A 24,442-nucleotide genomic window follows, 5' to 3' on the forward strand; every position below is an offset into this window, starting at 1 on the left:
GGCAGTGGCACTCCTGCAGCAAAAGTGTGCACTGTTTAATTTTAATATAATATTATTTATCATGTACTCCTGGCTCCTGCTATAACAACCTGCAGTGCTCCCCAGTCTCCCCCACAATTATAAGCTTTATATACAATACATTGATGTGCAGCACACTGGGCTGAGCAGTGCACACAGACTGAGTCACTGTGTGACTGTGTATCGTTTTTTTCAGGCAGAGAACGGATATATTAAATAAAACAAACAACTGCACTGTCTCTGGTGGTCACTGGTCACTGTGGTCGTCAGTCACTAAACTCTGTCTGCACTCTCTTCTAATCTACAGTATCACAGCAATCTCTCTCTCTCTCTCTCTTCTAAATCTAATCTAAATGGAGAGGACGCCAGCCACGTCCTCTCCCTATCAATCTCAATGCACGTGTGAAAATGGCGGCGACGCGCGGCTCCTTATATAGAATCCGAGTCTCGCGAGAATCCGACAGCGTCATGATGACGTTCGGGCGCGCTCGGGTTAACCGAGCAAGGCGGGAAGATCCGAGTCGCTCGGACCCGTGAAAAAAAAAGTGAAGTTCGTGCGGGTTCGGATTCAAAGAAACCGAACCCGCTCATCTCTACTCTAAAAATAAGTACAACAACTAATAAAAAGGTTACTTACAGTGCAACAAATACATTCTACTTATATAAATTCTTATAACCCGAGATGCAAAACATAAACAACCCACTAACAGGAAAAGGACTGTACAAATGTACAATATTCATGCAAACAAAATCGTTTAATCAACTTCTTTACAATTTTTTTTTGTGGTACTGACACTCCAGTGTATGGCAGGAGTTATACAATTAAAAGTCACCAGCCTGTATTCAGGAACTTCTCTAGTCAGTGCTGAAATTATGGATTTGAAAAAGCAAATTATCGAAGGTAGGTCCCCAGTATTGTCCTGCGATTCCATTTGGAAATTTTCTATTGCTGTATATGAATTTTTTCGAAATCAACATTACTTAATACAAGTTACAGTTTTATTAGCTCTGAAACAGCTAGAGTAGATGGAACTGTTAGTAACATACTGTTAGCATGGGACAAAACGTATTTCATAAGGTCGCGGCATAGTGCCGTTGGTGTTGGGCAGAGGGGAAATGTCAATATCTGAAGGGTTCTCATCAGATTTCAAGTTGAAATTCTGCAGGAAGAAGGTGAGGAAAATAAAGATCTCCATTTTCGCCAATCCTTCTCCAAGGCAGATCCTCCTCCCTGTAGAGAAGGCAAGACAAGAACATCACGGGTTTGGTAACTTGTATTTTACAGTTATGTTAAACTTGCAGTTAAAAAACCAACAAGCTAATGTATAGAAGACACAAATAAAAGCAACAAGGGCACTTATACACAGCTGCTAGTTTGAAAATACTTATAAAATAAATTATTAATTATACAGTATATCAAATTATCACAATTAAGAAAAAAACATATGTGGATGATTGCTGTATAATCAGCCAAAATTGTTCCTATTGGATCATGTTGTAACAAAAACACTACTGATAATCAATCCACTGAGGAAACGCCACATCATAAGTAGTGATGTGCACCGGAAATTTTTCGTGTTTTGTGTTTTGGTTTTGGATTCGGTTCCGCGGCCGTGTTTTGGATTCGGACGCATTTTGGCAAAACCTCCCTGAAAATTTTTTGTCGGATTCGGGTGTGTTTTGGATTCGGGTGTTTTATTACAAAAACCCCTCAAAAACAGCTTAAATCATAGAATTTGGGGGTCATTTTGATCCCATAGTATTATTAATCTCAATAACCATAATTTACACTCATTTTCAGTCTATTCTGAACACCTCACACCTCACAATATTATTTTTAGTCCTACAATTTGCACCGAGGTCGCTGGATGGCTAAGCTAAGCGACACAAGTGGCCGACACAAACACCTGGCCCATCTAGGAGTGGCACTGCAGTGTCAGGCAGGATGGCACTTCAAAAAAATAGTCCCCAAACAGCACATGATGCAAAGAAAAAAAGAGGCGCACCAAGGTCGCTGTGTGACTAAGCTAAGCGACACAAGTGGCCGACACAAACACCTGGCCCATCTAGGAGTGGCACTGCAGTGTCAGGCAGGATGGCACTTCAAAAAAATTGTCCCTAAACAGCACATGATGCAAAGAAAAAAAGAGGCGCACCAAGGTCGCTGTGTGACTAAGCTAAGCGACACAAGTGGCCGACACAAACACCTGGCCCATCTAGGAGTGGCACTGCAGTGTCAGGCAGGATAGCACTTCATAAAAATTGTCCCCAAACAGCACATGATGCACAGAAAAAAAGAGCTGCACCAAGGTCGCTGTGTGACTAAGCTAAGCGACACAAGTGGCCGACACAAACACCAGGCCCATCTAGGAGTGGCACTGCAGTGTCAGGCAGGATAGCACTTCAAAAAAATTGTCCCCAAACAGCACATGATGCAAAGAAAAAAAGAGGCGCACCAAGGTCGCTGTGTGACAAAGCTAAGCGACACAAGTGGCCGACACAAACACCTGGCCCATCTAGGTCTGGCACTGCAGTGTCAGGCAGGATGGCACTTAAAAAAAATTGTCCCCAAACAGCACATGATGCAAAGAAAAAAAGAGGCGCACCAAGGTCGCTGTGTGACTAAGCTAAGCGACACAAGTGGCCGACACAAACACCTGGCCCATCTAGGAGTGGCACTGCAGTTTTCTAGCGAGAGGATGAGTGCTTCCATCCTCATGTGAATCTGAATCACTAGCCATGAACATAGGCCAGGGCCTCAGCCGTTCCTTGCCACTCCGTGTCGTAAATGGCATATTGGCAAGTTTACGCTTCTCATCAGACGCTTTCAATTTTGATTTTTGGGTCATTTTACTGAACTTTTGTTTTTTGGATTTTACATTTCTCTCTACTATGACATTGGGCATTGGCCTTGGCAGAAGACGTTGATGGCATTTCATCGTCTCGGCCATGACTAGTGGCAGCAGCTTCAGCACGAGGTGGAAGTGGATCTTGATCTTTCCCTATTTTAACCTCCACATTTTTGTTCTCCATTTTTTAATGTGTGGAATTATATGCCAGTATCAATAGCAATGGCCTACTACTATATATACTGCGCACAACTGAAATGCACCACAGGTATGGATGGATAGTATACTTGACGACACAGAGGTAGGAAGAGCAGTGGCCTTCCGTACCGTACTGCTATATATACTGGTGGTCACTGTCAGCAAACTGCAAAACTAAAATGCACCACAGGTATAGAATCTAGATGGATAGTATACTTGACAACACAGAGGTAGGTAGAGCAGTGGCCTTCCGTACCGCACTGCTATATATACTGGTGGTCACTGTCAGTAAACTGCAAAACTAAAATGCACCACAGGTATAGAATCTAGATGGATAGTATACTTGACGACACAGAGGTAGGTAGAGCAGTGGCCTTCCGTACCGTACTGCTATATATACTGGTGGTCACTGTCAGCAAACTGCAAAACTAAAATGCACCACAGGTATAGAATCTAGATGGATAGTATACTTGACGACACAGAGGTAGGTAGAGCAGTGGCCTCCCGTACCGTACTGCTATATATACTGGTGGTCACTATCAGCAAAACTCTGCACTGTACTACCTCTATATAATACTGCTGGTCCCCAGTCCCCACAATAAAGCATTGTGAGCACAGATATATGCAGCACACTGAGCACAGATATGGAGTGTTTTTCAGGCAGACAACGTATACTGGTGGTCACTGGTCAGCAAAACTCTGCACTGTACTCCTCCTATATAATATACTGGTTGTCCCCAGTCCCCACAATAAAGCAGTGTGAGCACAGATTTATGCAGCACACTGAGCACAGATATGGAGTGTTTTTCAGGCAGACAACGTATACTGGTGGTCACTGTCAGCAAAACTCTGCACTGTACTCCTCCTATATAATACTGCTGGTCCCCAGTCCCCACAATAAAGCAGTGTGAGTACAGATATATGCAGCACACTGAGCACAGATATGGAGTGTTTTTCAGGCAGACAACGTATACTGGTGGTCACTGTCAGCAAAACTCTGCACTGTACTCCTCCTATATAATACAGCTGCTCCCCAGCCCCACAATTAAGCAATAAGCACAAATATTTGCATCAACATTAATAAACGGAGAGGACGCCAGCCACGTCCTCTCCCTAACATTTCCAATGCACGAGTGAAAATGGCGGCGGCGCGCGGCTGCTTATATAGAATCCGAATCTCGTGAGAATCCGACAGCGGGATGATGACGTTCGGGTGCGCTCGGGTTAACCGAGCCATACGGGAAAATCCGAGTATGCCTCGGACCCGTGTAAAAAGGGTGAAGTTCTGGGGGTTTCGGTTTCCGAGGAACCGAACCCGCTCATCACTAATCATAAGGTGGAGATCTGCGGAGAAATGTGGACTTCCTGTATATCATCTGACATGCATTTGGAATACAGGTTGGATGCTAGTGACAGGAGCAGATCAGATATGCTAAATGGTGGAGCCTGCATTTCCCCACATGGTCCTGTGACTGTCCAGCAGTGAGAAACATTGCTCTGCTCCACTGTATCATAGACCTACCCCAAGAAGCCAGGCCAATAGGCATTGAGATAATGATTTGGTACATTATGGTACACAACTTTCTGTGCATTGGGGAAAGTATCAAGTCAAGTGAACCACACATATATCTTGATGGAGGGCAGTGTGTGTCCCCCATTAGGAAACAGTGACTATAAACTGGCTAAATATATGCTTTATTAATCCTCTCCCGTATTGCTAGTAACGCTTGCCACTTTTTCAAGGCTTTGTTATGCTTTGCTCATTATTGCAGCTCACTGCACTTCTTATACTTGCACGTGCTAGAAATACTGTACATTACTACATGCAGCTGATCCTGTACACTACCTTATCAGTGACTGCACTTTTTAACATTTCTGTGTACAGTGTTTTTATTTACAAGTAGGTGCTTTATATCAGCTTTGGATTTTGGTCCTGAGTGACCTGTATTGTGATACAGTGTGCTTATTTATTTATTTATTTATTTATATATTGTAACCCTCCCCCACTCTCTATGACCCCGGGGGCCCGGGTTACTGTAACTATCTATAAAAACGTGCCTCCACCCAAGCTCTATGTCTATTCTGGGCTTGCTTGAGAAAGCCTGTAAAGGGTAGTTACATATACACTTTACTAAGTAGTTTCAACACATACATTTACCACCTGTCATTCTTCTTGGAGTTCAGATCCTCTGATGGGTATTCCAATAGGCTGGTAAGTATTTATGGCACAAGAATACACAACAAGGTCATCGACTTATAATTCGTTAAATGTATTTTGACCAACAGCATATAAATAACTGGCAACTGGTATATTAATATTACCCTGTCCTATACAATTTCCCGTGCATGCAATACAAAAATTACCGTGTTATAGACCAAAAAAAAAATAAGATTTTACTTACCGGTAAATCTATTTCTCGTAGTCCGTAGTGGATGCTGGGGACTCCGTAAGGACCATGGGGAATAGACAGGCTCCGCTGGAGACATGGGCACTTTAAGAAAGAATTTAGATTCTGGTGTGCTCTGGCTCCTCCCTCTATGTCCCTCCTCCAGACCTCAGTTAGAGAAACTGTGCCCGTAAGAGCTGACAGTACAAGGAAAGGATTTTGGTAATCCAGGGCAAGATTCATACCAGCCACACCAATCACACCGTATAACTTGAGATAAACATACCCAGTCAACAGTATGAACAACAACAGAGCAACAGGTCCAACCCTGATGCTACCATAACATAACCCTTATTGAAGCAATAACTATATACAAGCATTGCAGAAGAAGTCCGCACTTGGGACGGGCGCCCAGCATCCACTACGGACTACGAGAAATAGATTTACCGGTAAGTAAAATCTTATTTTCTCTAATGTCCTAGTGGATGCTGGGGACTCCGTAAGGACCATGGGGATTATACCAAAACTCCCAGACGGGCGGGAGAGTGCGGATGACTCTGCAGCACCGATTGAGCAAACACAAGGTCCTCCTCAGCCAGGGTATCAAACTTGTAGAACTTTGCAAAAGTGTTTGAACCTGACCAAGTAGCCGCTCGGCAAAGCTGTAATGCCGAGACCCCTCGGGCAGCCGCCCAAGAAGAGCCCACCTTCCTAGTGGAATGGGCCTTAACTGATTTTGGCAGCGGCAATCCAGCCGCAGAATGAGCCTGCTGAATCGTGTTACAGATCCAGCGAGCAATAGTTTGCTTTGAAGCAGGAGCACCAAGCTTGTTGGAAGCATACAGGATAAACAAAGACTCTGTTTTCCTGACCCTAGCCGTTCTGGCTACATAAACCTTCAAAGCCCTGACCACATCAAGCAACTCAGAATCCTCCAAGTCAGTAGTAGCCACAGGCACCACAATAGGTTGGTTTCTATGAAAGGATGAAACCACTTTCGGCAGAAATTGTGGACGGGTCCGCAATTCTGCTCTATCCGCATGGAAAAACCAGATAGGGGCTTTTATGTGACAAAGCCGCCAACTCTGACACACGCCTAGCCGAAGCCAGGGCTAATAGTATGACCACCTTCCACGTGAGATATTTCAACTCCACCGTTTTGAGTGGTTCAAACCAGTGGGATTTCAGGAAACTCAACACCACGTTAAGATCCCAAGGTGCCACTGGAGGCACAAAAGGGGGCTGAATATGCAGCACTCCCTTTACAAACGTCTGAACGTCAGGTAGAGAAATCAACTCCTTTTGAAAAAAAAATGGATAAGGCCGAAATCTGGACCTTAATGGAACCCAATTTTAGGCCCAAATTCACTCCTGACTGTAGGAAGTGAAGGAAACGGCCCAGCTGGAATTCCTCCGTAGGTGCATTCCTGGCCTCACATCAAGCAACATATTTTCGCCATATACGGTGATAATGTTGAGCTGTCACGTCCTTCCTAGCCTTTATCAGCGTAGGAATGACCTCCTCTGGAATGCCTTTCTCCGCTAGGATCCGGCATTCAACCGCCATGCCGTCAAACGCAGCCGCGGTAAGTCTTGGAACAGACAGGGCCCCTGTTGTAACCAGTCCTGTCTTAGAGGAAGAGGCCACGGTTCCTCTGTGAGCATTTCTTGCAGATCTGGATACCAAGTCCTTCGTGGCCAATCTGGAACAATGAGTATCGTTCTCACTCCTCTTTTTCTTATTATTCTCAGCACCTTGGGTATGAGAGGAAGAGGAGGTGTCAAAGTCAGAAAAATGTCTCTATGCACGTTATCATATTTGCACCGCACACTGGTCCGCGCTGCGCATGCGTACGCTCTCCCGTGAAGACGCATACCCGCAATAGCGTGCACCCGCGGGCGCACGGTATGCGTATTTACGGTAGAGTTTATGTAGTCGTAGCGTGCGACTCATTCGTTACATATTTTCACAATTAATGTAGTTTGTAGATCATGGTCCCTTTGATAGATTCTGAAAGTTTGGTTAATATAGAATGTCCCTGAGCAGAGGAATCCCTCTTTGTATTGTACGAAGGGTCTAACAGGAATCATACAGCAGTGTTTGGTACCCATCGGAAGAGTATTTAATTAGCGATATTCCGGTGTTGGTTTGGAGCGTATTAATCGCTCGTGCGAATAGTTATGGACATAAGAAGTTATGTCCATTTTATTTGTTCTTACTTAGTCATGCATCTGAACAGTTGGAGACAGGCATCAGTGGGTCTCAAATGGCTCTTTGACCTCAGAGATCCCCCAAACAATAGTTTGCATGTTAAGAGGGCCTCATATCTACACATGCATAAGGTAAACACAGAAATAGTAATTGAAGATCAATTGTACTCCAAATCAGTATCTTTCCCGCAGACGGAGTGCAATAGCCTTTAATTACACTGAGCTTTGAGACTCAATGAAGAAGGCCAACACCTGTGTTTACAAATGGGGCTGGATTTGTATACAGGAAAATAAGGGCTGAGACGTCATTGTCTCAACTGAAAGTGGACATCATGAATATAGAACAGAATCCAGACAGGATTCTGTTTTGTATTCGCCAAACAATAGCTCTCCAGAAGACAGGAATGTGTTAGTTATCACCCATTGTTTTGCATAACCAAGACCACTGATACAGTTTACCTGTATGAATCAACCTATGACCTTTGTTATAATGCGAAGCCGAGTTCCTGCGTCCAATGGACAGTGAGACTGTAGGGACCATTAGATTGCATTGTGTGAGTAGCATAAAAGACGGGTCTGTGACATCCAGCTTTCACTTCTCTTCAAATGGTTCTCATTGCTGATAATCAGGAAGCTGGATGTCCAGAGGCGCTTGCGATCGTTTCCCCTTGTGCGTAAGTTTCTCTCCGTAATCATTGTCTTACTGTGAGCCAATTTCTCTCTCTCTCTCTCTCCTTTCTCTTTTCTCTCACATCTCCCCTAGACTAGTATTGTATTGTATTAGATAGTATTGTATTTTGGTTAGGAAGTCTCTGTTATATTGTAGTGTATCATTTGTACTGTTATTCTCTTTTTACAAGTATATTAGACATAATACAGTTAATAGGCTTTGGACCCTAAACCAGCATCTGTGTATTTCCTATAGTGTTAAGTGTTCACTTGAGCGTCGGTAACGCTCAAGCAGCTTTGTAGTTAGTCAGGTTACACAAGGTTGCACTTACACCCTGTATTCACATTAAGGTATTCTGTGTATTTCATTGGTATAAGGTTTAGACATAAAGGTATAGCGTTGTGAGCGTCTGCGCCGCTGGTGATCTCCTCGTGGTCTCGAGCGAACCGCTACGCCATAGCGAATCATTCTGTCCTGTGATCTCTGGACCGTGAGCGAACGTGACGCTTGAGCGTCTCGCCTACGGCTGAGCGATCGTTACGCAACCAGCGTACCCTTACGGTACTTCTTAAGTAAACAGCGTACAGTGTTCTTAGACTTCATAAAGGGTTGTAAATACATAAAGGAATTCTGCTTTGTTAATTGGGGGCCGTCCAGTCCTTCACATATCTGCACTAGGTAGATCAGCAGACATTATCCCCCAGCAAAAGGGCGGGATGTTGTCTCGCAGTGCTGATGGGATAAGCGTCTGCTTCGCTTAGATAAAGAGTGCTGAAGGAATCCGGAGACCAGGAGGTAAGAACAAAACGCTTGTGTCTTTTAAAACTGTATTTTTCTTCTGTCTTGCGTATATACGCACGTATACATATATATCTGCATTTCTTTTCCATCCGTGTATTTCATTTTTTTCGTATATCACTATCCTGTTTGCCAGTTTTATAGTTGATAAATGTGCTGAGAGAGATTTGTCGCTATTTCAATAATTTAAGTAGAAGCAACATAGTTAAAATATAGACAAACACACAGCTTTGCCAAGAGACAAAGTCAGTGTGGTGCGCGGTAAATGATCAAGGATCATCTACATTGATAAACGTATAAATCGTGTTACGGTGGATCTTTGCTGTGCGTACACGTGTCTCTAACAAAAGACTGAGACTTGCGTACGCAACCCAAAGGCCGACGCACGCAGCGCAACGGAGCGTCCGTGTACGCTCATGTAACAAATCACAAATGTTATAATTAAAAGGCGATAAATAACGCAAAGCGATAAATAGCACAAATTGATTTCAGCTTTCCAAAACTTAGTTTAAATACCTTACTTTACTGTAATACCTCTGGGGAGAGCTATCAGACTACGGGAAATGATTTTTCTGATCAGAAAACTATAAGAATGATAGTGGGTTGAAAACGGTATGAGTGTATTGAATCCCGCTTTGTGGACTTTGTGATCTATGTGATAATCCCGCTTTGTGAACTTTGTGATCTATGTGGAACGTGATGAGCACGATCTGAGTGAAAACGTGCAACAGAGTGTGATAAAGTTTTCATTGTATTACGCTCTGGCTGTTTTGGAGCACAGTAGGGAGACTCCAATGATCCTACCATTTATGGGCAACAAGTGTCTATAAGTGGTACGATTGGACCGCACGGTTGTATGTGTGACCAATAACGCAACGTGATATGAGGTCGTATATCCATGCGTAAATCTTGCCCTCATACGTGTTGTAGGGAGCACATGCAAGCGTGATTTGTGTAAAGAAAAAGGAAGGGAATTTTCTCAGGAAAATCTCTAAAAATAGGGCCTGCAACGGCTACACGTGTCTGCTAGAAGGTGGAACGGAGATACCCGGAGCAGAAGAAGTTCAGTGGAAGAGCTTTAAGGATTTCCAACGAAGTTCTGTGTTTGGTGCATTTTAGGAAGTTTTTTCTGTGTTAAAAAGGTCCACAATGGCAGCCAAGTGCACAATACAGAGACGGTCGGAGGTCAGGATTCAGACTCCAGAGGCTTGCAGACCCCGAGGGTCTGCTCGGTTAGTAATGTGGGGGAAATATGGTCCCCACTCTGAGACCTTTTGTGATGAATGGACACGAATGACTGCGGGGGATAAGGTACCATTTCCCGGGATAGGTAGTTTTGACTTAGAGGTGTTGCATAATTTAAGGCGAAGGATATGTCTCATCAAATCAGCAAAGAGACGAATCAAGCATTATGATTGTTTACAGATATGGCAACAGGAGAGTGAAATGCAAAGAAATGTAACTTACTTACCTAACTTTCATCTTGAGAGGGGAGAGGTGGCAATGGAGGGGATTGTGGTTGCGGAGAGAAGCACAGGGGTGAACAATAAAAATGCTCTTAGCAACAGTAGTACAGATAATAAGAATAAGTGTGATAAATGTAACAATGCTAATTGTAATGCTGTTGAATGTACAACTATTAACCCATGCAAGTCGCACCCCATGTTAAACTTTCCTCAGGGACACCAACAAGAAAGTGAACCCAGAACGATGTCGGCACCTCCTCCAGAAGCCATCACACAAGACATCCAGGTAGACGCGACCCAATCGGTAAAAACTGTAATCAAACCCCCTAATGGAGGGTCAGGTGAGGTCGTGTCCACAGGTATGTATGGTATTATACATCACGCACAAACAAATGTACCTTATATCATAGAATCAATTCAGAATGACATTACTGGACTTAATCCTGTTAGGGTAATTGCAGTACCAAATGGGAAAACTGACTCTTCAGGAATCACTCCTGTCAGGAACATCGCCATGTACTGCCCTTTTTCCCGAACAGAATTAAGAGCAATTCTGTCTGAATTTCCTGATCCCAGGAAAGACTTAGTTGCTTGTCAAAGATACATTAGAGTGCTAGGACATACTGCAGAGCCAAGTAACAAAGATTGGAGGACAGTTTTGAGGGCATGTTTACCCCCCGATGTTGATTCATTGAAATTTATCACTGATTGTAAGCTAGATGAGGAAGTGCCACTAACAAACAAGTATAACCAAGATAATGTAAAAAGAATCAATCTACAGTTGAAAGAATATTTTCCTACAGTAGCAAAGTGGAATAAAATCTATACAATAAGACAAAAAGAAGGTGAATCCGCAGAAGAGTATTTTCACCGGGCTCTGCAGGATATGGCTAGGTACACTGGTATAGATGACATTGAAACTAATGTACACCACAGAGAGGTAGCTGTGTCCGTATTAGCGAGCAACTTGAAAGACACACTAAAAATTAGGGTACAAACCTCAATACCTCATTGGAGAGGTATCTCGGTTGCGGCATTAAGAGAGTCCGCTATCGAGCATGACCGAAATATCAAAAGAACCAGGGAAGCGCAGGGAGAGCGGTTGATGACACTGAACATCCAAGCACTAGAGAATGCATCAAGTCGACCGGAACCCCAGGCCCCTAGCACATGGAGAAAGCCAAGGATTTGTTACAATTGTAGAAGAGAAGGGCATTATGCCAACAACTGTAATAACCCACATAAAGTTAGACCCCCTAGACCAAGAAATGAGCAAAATTACAACACACACCATTATAATCAGAGATCAGATAGGAGGAATTTTGAGCCACACCCATGATAGGTAGTCAAGAAAGGTGATCATACGACGGATGGTAAGCCTGAGGTAATGGTTAGTAAATTGGGAGGTCATTCACTGAAGACACAGGAATGACCAGGTTAAACGTTGTAAATGTATTTGTGAAAAATGTTTTTTCTCTCTCTCTCTATCCCCATCTCTGACGATTATTGGTAAGAATTCGAACATTGCATATTCGCTTGGTCCTTGCAGAAGTCTACCAAACCCCAGCATGACCTATCCACCACAATGTATTCTGGCCAGATACAGACAGTGGAATAATGCAAGTGCTGGTGGGGAGGGACTGCTCAAGGAAACCATTAGACACGTAGATACGACAGCCTAATAGTCTGACAATGTTTTCTTAATGTTGACAATGTTTAAAAATGCTTTGTTTCTCTTCTCTTATTGATGGTTATTGTCGAGTTATGTAATGTATATATGCACATGAATTGTTCTCTATCTCTTTTGTTTTTTTTTGTGTTTTCTCTCTCTTCTCACTCATGTTTTCATGGTTTAAAGATGGTATGTCACCCCTCAGTTGGACCAATGGTAATGCCAGATTTTTTTTCTCCTTACAGAAAGATCGCCGGTTAGGAAGGAATATTGCATCACCAGAATGTTCGTTTGGAAGACTGAGAGACAGCACCTTTGAGAGGACAGCAGAACAAGAAGAACAACAAGACGAGAGAACTTATTATCGTAACAAGTTCTCTCCCCCTCAAACTGTTTTCTTATACCCCCTTTACAAATTTCTTCTTTTCTCCTCCTGTAAGATGGACTTGCCCCAAGAGACTGTGATATGGATTTTCCCGTTAACCATGATGTTGACCAGAGCAGTCTGTTTCGGTGAGAGTACCAGTGAGGTCGAGAAAGGATCCAGAAAGGTCCTGATGACTGAGACGGAGGTGTAAATTTCCAATAGCAACCCAATCACCAAGCAAAGGCGAGTACCGGGCACGATCTAACAACCATGTTATCTGTAAACATTTTCTTTGAAGGATTGTTAGTTAAAAAAAAAAAAAAAGAAAAACTGTATCTGTAGGCTCTGTGACAATGGTTGAAGATGGATGCATAAAGAAATGCCAATCCAGTCTTAATATCCATATGGACCAGCATCCATTGAGTGACCATCACTCCTTAGTGGGTAACGTGTTAAATAAAACAGATTGTTGGGTATGCTCTCAAGTACCTCAGGGTCATAGCAAATCAGGGCTAGTACCATTTCCTTTAACGTTAGGGGAGGTACTTGAGCTAAGGGGTGGGAGACCGGTGGACCGGAGGTTTAACATCTCCAGCCCTCCTAGTTTGAAGCTCCACCAATACCATGTGGATAGGTCCCTCTTATGTTTTAATATCTCCAATCCCCGTAAGCCGGGAAATTGGGAAGTGTCATGGAGCAACCTTACCATGACCTTTTCACACAGAGCAGATAGAATGCCTACAGATACAGAGCTTGTACGCCACATAGCCAGTAGAGGAAAATCTTTCCGGTATCGATATACCTTAGGAAATAGGATTACTAGAGTTGGAGAAGTATCACCAGGATACTGTGCACATATCGTACAAACTGATACGTGCCTTAAGCAGATGGAAGAATTAGGGTCAGGAGATTTCACCTGGAAGGTTTGTAACATAATCATGTCCTTCTCCGTCCCTTATGTTCTCCCCGATGATGCATATTTCATATGCGGGAGAAAGGCGTACAAGTGGCTTGCCCCAAACTCTGAAGGATTGTGTTATATTGGAAAAGTATTGCCTGAAGTGATGACTGTTACACATGACAAAATGAAAGACATACACCGTGGTGCCCAAGCTCCTTATACTCACACTCATTACGAGCACCGAGTTAAAAGACAACTGTCAGAAAGGTTAGAGCATCCGGCCTCTGATCTGATCCATGAATCCACCGGGATTCAGGTTCTGGTGGCGTTAGATTTCACTCGCACCGCTCGAGGAGTGATGAATTATAGATACATTTCTGCGCTTGCAAATTTGTTAGATAATATCACTGAAATGTATGATGACACGTTTAGATACACTGGAAGAGAACTTCAAGCTTACAAAACAGAACTGGTACAGCATAGAATGGTTCTTAATTATCTCACAGCAGTGACAGGCGGATATTGTGTTACATTGGCAACACAGTACGGTATAAAGTGTTGCACGTATATCACGAATAGCACCGAGGATCCGGTCGAGGTCATAGATCAAAAGATGGACGATATTCTCCAATTGAAGTGGGAATTTCGCCGAAAACACAATCTCACCCTTGCTGCTGTAGGTAATGAGCTGACTGGTTGGGTGTCATGGTTGAACCCGCGAAATTGGTTCTCCGGTTTAGGAGACTGGGCTCAAGGAGTCATAATGGATGTTGGAAAGTTTCTACTATGTATCTTGGGTGTCGTTATATCGATTGGATTGATATTTAGATGCGGGCAGGCTTTAATGAGGTGCAAACAAAGTACAAAAGTGATGAGCTTGAGGAGTGAGGAAACCGTAATTAACCTGTATTTGATTTATGACCCAATGATAGAAACCAGAATGTGATGAAAATGCGATTATACGGTCCGTTTCTTTCACCTGTTTTTCTGCTTTTCTCCAAGATACAAAGACCCCCTTGGACGAGGAAGCTGACGAGACGAGATGTATACAGACAACGGATTGACCAAAGAAGAAGATTTGACAACTTTAAATATGGACACTTGATGAACTTTGCCATGGATCCCCAGTTTCCCTAGTATTTTTAAACTCACGCTAGCCCAACATTTTCTGTACATCTGATGGCATTGACAAAGCTTATTGCTCACACCTAATGAGCAAAACAGCGCAAAGAAGACGACTTTCAACAGATACCGAACAAAACTTCGACGACAGATGTACATTTACCTGACATAGAATATCATTGCATTTTTCGTAAGTGTTCTTTATCTTCATCTCTACAACCCTCAGGTAACGACACACATAGACGATAGGGAATACAGGCACAGATATCAGCAACCACATACCTCCCCCATTCATGTATCATCAACTAAAATGTGCATCCCCATTTTGTTACAACCACAGCCGAAATGAGCTCGGTAGAGTTTGACAGCCCGTCCACAGACCCTTAGTACGGGATAAGAAGGAATTCAAATGTATACTTCGCAATACCTCGAAGCTTGATTTACCACACGTACGGCACGATGATACATGACCCTCCAAACATGGACTCATACACACATGCTTCTGCTTTCTCACTAGGTCATACCCTCTTCACACCTACTCCACTCTTCTTCCTTTCCCCACCATGGAAATCAATTAACCCCTGACTTACATTTTTCTCCTTTTGAAATGTTTTAGAAGGTGGCAGTTATTATTGACTGCCAAAGGGTGGACTGTCAAAGTCAGAAAAATGTCTCTATGCAAGTTGCCATATTTGCACCGCACACTGGTCCGCGCTGCGCATGCGTACGCTCTCCCGTGAAGACGCATACCCGCAATAGCGTGCACCCGCGGGCGCACGGTATGCGTATTTACAGTAGAGTTTATGTAGTCGTAGCGTGCGACTCATTCGTTACATATTTTCACAATTAATGTAGTTTGTAGATCATGGTCCCTTTGATAGATTCTGAAAGTTTGGTTAATATAGAATGTCCCTGAGCAGAGGAATCCCTCTTTGTATTGTACGAAGGGTCTAACAGGAATCATACAGCAGTGTTTGGTACCCATCGAAAGAGTATTTAATTAGCGATATTCCGGTGTTGGTTTGGAGCGTATTAATCGCTCGTGCGAATAGTTATGGACATAAGAAGTTATGTCCATTTTATTTGTTCTTACTTAGTCATGCATCTGAACAGTTGGAGACAGGCATCAGTGGGTCTCAAATGGCTCTTTGACCTCAGAGATCCCCCAAACAATAGTTTGCATGTTAAGAGGGCCTCATATCTACACATGCATAAGGTAAACACAGAAATAGTAATTGAAGATCAATTGTACTCCAAATCAGTATCTTTCCCGCAGACGGAGTGCAATAGCCTTTAATTACACTGAGCTTTGAGACTCAATGAAGAAGGCCAACACCTGTGTTTACAAATGGGGCTGGATTTGTATACAGGAAAATAAGGGCTGAGACGTCATTGTCTCAACTGAAAGTGGACATCATGAATATAGAACAGAACCCAGACAGGATTCTGTTTTGTATTCGCCAAACAATAGCTCTCCAGAAGACAGGAATGTGTTAGTTATCACCCATTGTTTTGCATAACCAAGACCACTGATACAGTTTACCTGTATGAATCAACCTATGACCTTTGTTATAATGCGAAGCCGAGTTCCTGCGTCCAATGGACAGTGAGACTGTAGGGACCATTAGATTGCATTGTGTGAGTAGCATAAAAGACGGGTCTGTGACATCCAGCTTTCACTTCTCTTCAAATGGTTCTCATTGCTGATAATCAGGAAGCTGGATGTCCAGAGGCGCTTGCGATCGTTTCCCCTTGTGCGTAAGTTTCTCTCCGTAATCATTGTCTTACTGTGAGCCAATTTCTCTCTCTCTCTCTCTCTCCTTTCTCTTTTCTCTCACATCTCCCCTAGACTAGTATTGTATTGTATTAGATAGTATTGTATTTTGGTTAGGAAGTCTCTGTTATATTGTAGTGTATCATTTGTACTGTTATTCTCTTTTTACAAGTATATTAGACATAATACAGTTAATAGGCTTTGGACCCTAAACCAGCATCTGTGTATTTCCTATAGTGTTAAGTGTTCACTTGAGCGTCGGTAACGCTCAAGCAGCTTTGTAGTTAGTCAGGTTACACAAGGTTGCACTTACACCCTGTATTCACATTAAGGTATTCTGTGTATTTCATTGGTATAAGGTTTAGACATAAAGGTATAGCGTTGTGAGCGTCTGCGCCGCTGGTGATCTCCTCGTGGTCTCGAGCGAACCGCTACGCCATAGCGAATCATTCTGTCCTGTGATCTCTGGACCGTGAGCGAACGTGACGCTTGAGCGTCTCGCCTACGGCTGAGCGATCGTTACGCAACCAGCGTACCATTACGGTACTTCTTAAGTAAACAGCGTACAGTGTTCTTAGACTTCATAAAGGGTTGTAAATACATAAAGGAATTCTGCTTTGTTAGAGGAAATACATAGACCGACTGGAACACCCACGGTGTCACCAGGGCGTCTACAGCTATCGCCTGAGGGTCTCTTGACCTGGCGCAATAACTCTGTAGTTTTTTGTTGAGGCGGGATGCCATCATGTCCACCTGTGGCAGTTCCCACCAACATGCAGTCTGTGCGAAGACTTCCTGATGAAGTCCCCACTCTCCCGGGTGGAGGTCGTGTCCCGGGATGAACACTGCTGACAGTGCGCTTACGTGATTTTCCACCCAGCGAAAAATTCTGGCAGCTTCCGCTATCGCTTCCCTGCTCCTTGTGCCGCCTTGTCGGTTTACATGAGCCACTGCGGTGATGGTGTCTGACTGTATCAGAACCGGTTGGTCGCGAAGCAGGGTCTCCGCTTGACGTAGGGCGTTGTATACGGCCCTTAGTTCCAGGATGTTGATGTGAAGGCAAGTCTCCTGACTTTACCACAGACCTTGGAAATTTCTTCCCTGTGTGACTGCTCCCCACCCTCGGAGGCTTGCATCCGTGGTCACCAGGACTCAGTCCTGAATGCTGAATTTGCGGCCCTCGAGAAGGTGAGCACTCTGAAGCCACCACAGGAGAGACACCCTGGCCCTGGGGGATAGGGTGATTAACCGATGCATCTGAAGATGTGATCCAGACCACTTGTCCAGTAAGTCCCATTGAAAGGTCCTCGCATGGAACCTGCCGAAGGGAATGGCCTCGTATGATGCCACCATCCTTCCCAGGACTCGAGTGCAGTGATGCACTGACACCTGTTTTGGTTTTAATAGGTTCCTGACCAGTGTCATGAGCTCCTGAGCTCTCTCTATCGGGAGATAAACCCTTTTATGGTCTGTGTCTAGAATCATGCCTAGGAAAGGCAGACGAGCCGTAGGAACCAACTGCGACTTTGGAATATTTAGAATCCAGCCGTGTTGCCATTACACTTCCAGAGAAAGTGCTACGCTGATCAGCAACTGCTCTCTTGATCCCGCTTTTATGAGGAGATCGTCCAAGTATGGGATAATTGCGACCCCTTGCTTCCGCAGGAGTACCATCATTTCCGCCATTACCTTGGTAAATATTCTCGGTGCCATGGAGAGACCAAACGGCAACGTCTGAAATTGGTAATGACAATCCTGTACCACAAATCTGAGGTACGCCTGATGAGGTGGATAAATGGGGACATGAAGGTATGCATCCTTTATGTCCAGAGACACCATAACATCCCCCCCCCCCCCTTCCTGGCTTGCGACGACCGCTCTCAGCAATTCCATCTTGAACTTGAACCTTTTCAGGTATATGTTCAGGGATTTTAAATTCAATATGGGTCTGACCGAACCGTACGGTTTCGGGACTGCAACATGGTCGAATAATAACCCCCTCCTTGTTGAAGGAGGGGAACCTTGACCACCACCTGTTGAAGATACAATTTGTGAATTGCAGTTAACACTATTTCCCTCTCGTGGGGGGAAGCCGGCAGGGCTCGGTGAGGGGGCATCTACTCGAAGTCCAGCTTGTATCCCTGAGACACAATATCTATTGCCCAGGGATCCAACAGGGAGTGAACCCACTTGTGGCTGAAATTTCGAAGGCGTGCCCCCACCGGGCCTAGCTCCGCCTGCGGAGCCCCAGCGACATGCAGTGGATTTTGTAGAGGCCGGGGAGGACTTCTGTTCCTAGGAACTAGCTGTGTTGTGCAGCTTCTTTCCTCTGCCCCTGCCTCTGGCAAGAAAGGACGCACCTCGGACTTTCTTGTTTCTTTGTGATCGAAAGGACTGCATTTGATAATGTCGTGCTTTCCTAGGCTTTGCGGCAATATAAGGCAAAAGATCAGAATTACCAGCCATAGCTGTGGAGACCAGGTCCGAGATCCCTTCTCCACATAATCCTTAGCCTTGTAAGGTAAACCTTCCATATGCCTTTTAAGTCGGCATCACCTGTCCATTGCATGTTCCACAGGACACGTCAAGCAGAAATCGACATAGCGTTGACTCTAGAACCCAGTAGACTAATGTCTCTTTGGGCATGTTTTATATATATATATATATATATATATATATATATATATATCTAAGACAGCATCTTTATATATATATATATATATATATATATATATATATATATATATATATATATATATATATATAGTGATGTGCACCTGAAATTTTTCGCGTTTTGTGTTTTGGTTTTGGGTTCGGTTCCGCGGCCGTGTTTTGGATTCGGACGCGTTTTGGCAAAACCTCACCGAAAATTTTTTGTCGGATTCGGGTGTGTTTTGGATTCGGGTGTTTTTTTCAAAAAAACCTAAAAAACAGCTTAAATCATAGAATTTGGGGGTCATTTTGATCCCATAGTATTATTAACCTCAATAACCATAATTTCCACTCATTTCCAGTCTATTCTGAACACCTCACACCTCACAATATTATTTTTAGTCCTAAAATTTGCACCGAGGTCGCTGGATGGCTAAGCTAAGCGACACAAGTGGCCGACACAAACACCTGGCCCATCTAGGAGTGGCACTGCAGTGTCAGGCAGGATGGCCCTTCAAAAAAATAGTCCCTAAACAGCACATGATGCAAAGAAAAAAAGAGGCGCACCAAGGTGGCTGTGTGACTAAGCTAAGCGACACAAGTGGCCGACAGAAACACCTGGCCCATCTAGGAGTGGCACTGCAGTGTCAGGCAGAATGGCCCTTCAAAAAAATACTCCCCAAACAGCACATGATGCAAAGAAAAAAAGAGGCGCACCAAGGTGGCTGTGTGACTAAGCTAAGCGACACAAGTGGCCGACACAAACACCTGGCCCATCTAGGAGTGGCACTGCAGTGTCAATCAAGACAGGATGGCCCTTCCAAAAAATTGTCCCCAAACAGCACATGATGCAAAGAAAAAAAGAGGCGCACCAAGGTGGCTGTGTGACTAAGCTAAGCGACACAAGTGGCCGACACAACACCTGGCCCATCTACGAGTGGCACTGCAGTGTCAATCAAGACAGGATGGCCCTTCCAAAAAATTGTCCCCAAACAGCACATGATGCAAAGAAAAAAAGAGGCGCACCAAGGTCGCTGTGTGACTAAGCTAAGCGACACAAGTGGCCGACACAAACACCTGGCCCATCTAGGAGTGGCACTGCAGTGTCAGGCAGGATGGCACTTCAAAAAAATTGTCCCCAAACAGCACATGATGCAAAGAAAAAAAGAGGCGCACCAAGGTCGCTGTGTGACTAAGCTAAGCGACACAAGTGGCCGACACAAACACCTGGCCCATCTAGGACTGGCACTGCAGTGTCAGGCAGGATGGCACTTAAAAAAAATTGTCCCCAAACAGCACATGATGCAAAGAAAAATGAAAGAAAAAAGAGGTGCAAGATGGAATTGTCCTTTAGCCCTCCCACCCACCCTTATGTTGTATAAACAGGACATGCACACTTTAACCAACCCATCATTTCAGTGACAGGGTCTGCCACACGACTGTGACTGAAATGACTGGTTGGTTTGGGCCCCCACCAAAAAAGAAGCAATCAATCTCTCCTTGCACAAACTGGCTCTACAGAGGCAAGATGTCCACCTCATCATCATCCTCCGATTCCTCACCCCTTTCACTGTGTACATCCCCCTCCTCACAGATTATTAATTCGTCCCCACTGGAATCCACCATCTCAGGTCCCCGTGTACTTTCTGGAGGCAATTGCTGCTGGTGAATGTCTCCACGGAGGAATTGATTATAATTCATTTTAATGAACATCATCTTCTCCACATTTTCTGGAAGTAACCTCGTACGCCGATTGCTGACAAGGTGAGCGGCTGCACTAAACACTCTTTCGGAGTTAACACTGGAGGGAGGGCAACTTAGGTAGAATAAAGCCAGTTTCTGCAAGGGCCTCCAAATTGCCTCTTTTTCCTGCCAGTATACGTACGGACTGTCTGACGTGCCTACTTGGATGCGGTCACTCATATAATCCTCCACCATTCTTTCAATGGTGAGAGAATCATATGCAGTGACAGTAGACGACATGTCAGTAATCGTTGCCAGGTCCTTCAGTCCGGACCAGATGTCAGCATTCGCTCCAGACTGCCCTGCATCACCGCCAGCGGGTGGGCTCGGAATTCTTAGCCTTTTCCTCGCACCCCCAGTTGCGGGAGAATGTGAAGGAGGAGATGGTGACGGGTCACGTTCCGCTTGACTTGACAATTTTCTCACCAGCAAGTCTTTGAACCTCTGCAGACTAGTGTCTGCCGGAAAGAGAGATACAACGTAGGTTTTAAATCTAGGATCGAGCACGGTGGCCAAAATGTAGTGCTCTGATTTCAACAGATTGACCACCCGTGAATCCTGGTTAAGCGAATTAAGGGCTCCATCCACAAGTCCCACGTGCCTAGCGGAATCGCTCTGTTTTAGCTCCTCCTTCAATGTCTCCAGCTTCTTCTGCAAAATCCTGATGAGGGGAATGACCTGACTCAGGCTGGCAGTGTCTGAACTGACTTCACGTGTGGCAAGTTCAAAGGGTTGCAGAACCTTGCACAACGTTGAAATCATTCTCCACTGCGCTTGAGTCAGGTGCATTCCACCTCCTTTGCCTATATCGTGGCCAGATGTATAGGCTTGAATGGCCTTTTGCTGCTCCTCCATCCTCTGAAGCATATAGAGGGTTGAATTCCACCTCGTTACCACCTCTTGCTTTAGATGATGGCAGGGCAGGTTCAGGAATGTTTGGTGGTGCTCCAGTCTTCTGTACGCGGTGCCTGAATGCCGAAAGTGGCCCGCAATTCTTCGGGCCACCGACAGCATCTCTTGCACGCCCCTGTCGTTTTTTAAATAATTCTGCACCACCAAATTCAAGGTATGTGCAAAACATGGGACGTGATGGAATTTGCCCAGATGTAATGCACGCACAATATTGCTGGCGTTGTCCGATGTCACAAATCCCCAGGAGAGTCCAATTGGGGTAATCCATTCTGCGATGATCTTCCTCAGTTGCCGTAAGAGGTTTTCAGCTGTGTGCCTATTCTGGAAAGCGGTGATACAAAGCGTAGCCTGCCTAGAAACGAGTTGGCGTTTGCGAGATGCTGCTACTGGTGCCGCCGCTGCTATTCTTGCTGCGGGAGGCAATACATCTACCCAGTGGGCTGTCAAAGTCATATAGTCCTGAGTCTGCCCTGCTCCACTTGTCCACATGTCCGTGGTTAAGTGGACATTGGGTACAACTGCATTTTTTAGGACACTGGTGAGTTTTTTTCTGAGGTCTGTGTACATTTTCGGTATCGCCTGCCTAGAGAAATGGAGCCTAGATGGTATTTGGTACCGGGGACACAGTACCTCAATCAAGTCTCTAGTTGGCTCTGAATTAACGATGGATACCGGAACCACGTTTCTCACCGCCCAGGCTGCCAAGGCCTCAGTTATCCGCTTTGCAGCAGGATGACTGCTGTGATATTTAATCTTCCTCGCAAAGGACTGTTGGAAAGTCAATTGCTTACTGGAAGTAGTACAAGTGGTCTTCCGACTTCCCCTCTGGGATGACAATCGACTCCCAGCAGCAACAACAGCAGCGCCAGCAGCAGTAGGCGTTACACTCAAGGATGCATCGGAGGAATCCCAGGCAGGAGAGGACTCGTCAGACTTGACAGTGACATGGCCTGCAGGACTATTGGCTTTCCTGGGTAAGGAGGAAATTGATACTGAGGGAGTTGGTGGTGTGGTTTGCAGGAACTTGGTTACAAGAGGAAGGGATTTAGTGGTCAGTGGACTGCTTCCGCTGTCACCCAAAGTTTTTGAACTTGTCACTGACTTATGATGAATGCGCTGCAGGTGACGTATAAGGGAGGATGTTCCGAGGTGGTTAACGTCCTTACCCCTACTTATTACAGCTTGACAAAGGCAACACACGGCTTGACACCTGTTGTCCGCATTTGTGTTGAAATAATTCCACACGAAGAGCTGATTTTTTTTGTATTTTGACCAGGCATGTCAAGGGCCATATTCCTCCCACGGACAACAGGTGTTTCCCCGGGTGCCTGACTTAAACAAACCACCTCACCATCAGAATCCTCCTTGTCAATTTCCTCCCCAGCACCAGCAACACCCATATCCTCATCCTGGTGTACTTCAACAGTGACATCTTCAATTTGACTATCAGGAACTGGACTGCGGGTGCTCCTTCCAGCACTTGCAGGGGGCGTGCAAATGGTGGAAGGCGCAAGCTCTTCCCATCCAGTGTTGGGAAGGTCAGGCATCGCAACCGACACAATTGGACTCTCCTTGGGGATTTGTGATTTTGAAGAACGCACAGTTCTTTGCTGTGCTTTTGCCAGCTTAAGTCTTTTCTTTTTTCTAGCGAGAGGATGAGTGCTTCCATCCTCGTTTGAAGCTGAACTACTAGCCATGAACATAGGCCAGGGCCTCAGCCGTTCCTTGCCACTCCGTGTCGTAAATGGCATATTGGCAAGTTTACGCTTCTCCTCAGACGCTTTTAATTTTGATTTTTGGGTCATTTTACTGAACTTTTGTGTTTTAGATAATACATGCTCTCTACTATGACATTGGGCATCGGCCTTGGCAGACGACGTTGATGGCATTTCATCGTCTCGGCCATGACTAGTGGCAGCAGCTTCAGCACGAGGTGGAAGTGGATCTTGATCTTTCCCTTTAACCTCCACATTTTTGTTCTCCATTTTTTAATGTGTGGAATTATATGCCAGTATCAATAGCAATGGCCTACTACTATATTTACTGCGCAAACTAAAATGCACCACAGGTATAGAATGTAGATGGATAGTATACTTAATGGATGACGAGTGACGACACAGAGGTAGGTACACAGCAGTGGCCTACCATTCTGCTATATATAGTATACTGGTGGACACTGTCAGCAAACTGCAAAACTGTCTAAAATGCACCACAGGTATAGAATGTAGATGGATAGTATACTTAATGGATGACGAGTCACGACACAGAGGTAGGTACACAGCAGTGGCCTACCGTACTGCTATATATAGTATACTGGTGGACACTGTCAGCAAACTGCAAAACTGTCTAAAATGCACCACAGGTATAGAATGTAGATGGATAGTATACTTAATGGATGACGAGTGACGACACAGAGGTAGGTACACAGCAGTGGCCTACCATACTGCTATATATAGTATACTGGTGGACACTGTCAGCAAACTGCAAAACTGTCTAAAATGCACCACAGGTATAGAATGTAGATGGATAGTATACTTAATGGATGACGAGTGACGACACAGAGGAAGGTACACAGCAGTGGCCTACCGTACTGCTATATATAGTATACTGGTGGACACTGTCAGCAAACTGCAAAACTGTCTAAAATGCACCACAGGTATACAATGTAGATGGATAGTATACTTAATGGATGACGAGTGACG

General features: G+C 44.6%; 1 protein-coding gene across 2 annotated transcripts in view; it reads right to left on the bottom strand.

Moving 5' to 3' along the window:
• Window positions 1-754: 754 nt before the first annotated feature.
• LOC134949284 (cytochrome P450 2C18-like) overlaps window positions 755-24,442 on the bottom strand; it is a 108,358-nt gene continuing 84,670 nt past the window's right edge. Inside the window, exon 10 of one of the 2 annotated variants that reach the window (XM_063937782.1) lies at window positions 755-1,249. In XM_063937782.1, the coding sequence (XP_063793852.1) occupies window positions 1,068-1,249 (182 nt within the window). In that variant the 3' untranslated portion in view covers window positions 755-1,067. The remainder of the gene's footprint in view (window positions 1,250-24,442) is intronic. The other variant, XM_063937783.1, reaches the window with a different exon arrangement.

Source organism: Pseudophryne corroboree, chromosome 8 (assembly GCF_028390025.1).
Source record: "Pseudophryne corroboree isolate aPseCor3 chromosome 8, aPseCor3.hap2, whole genome shotgun sequence".
Lineage (NCBI taxonomy): Eukaryota > Metazoa > Chordata > Amphibia > Anura > Myobatrachidae > Pseudophryne > Pseudophryne corroboree.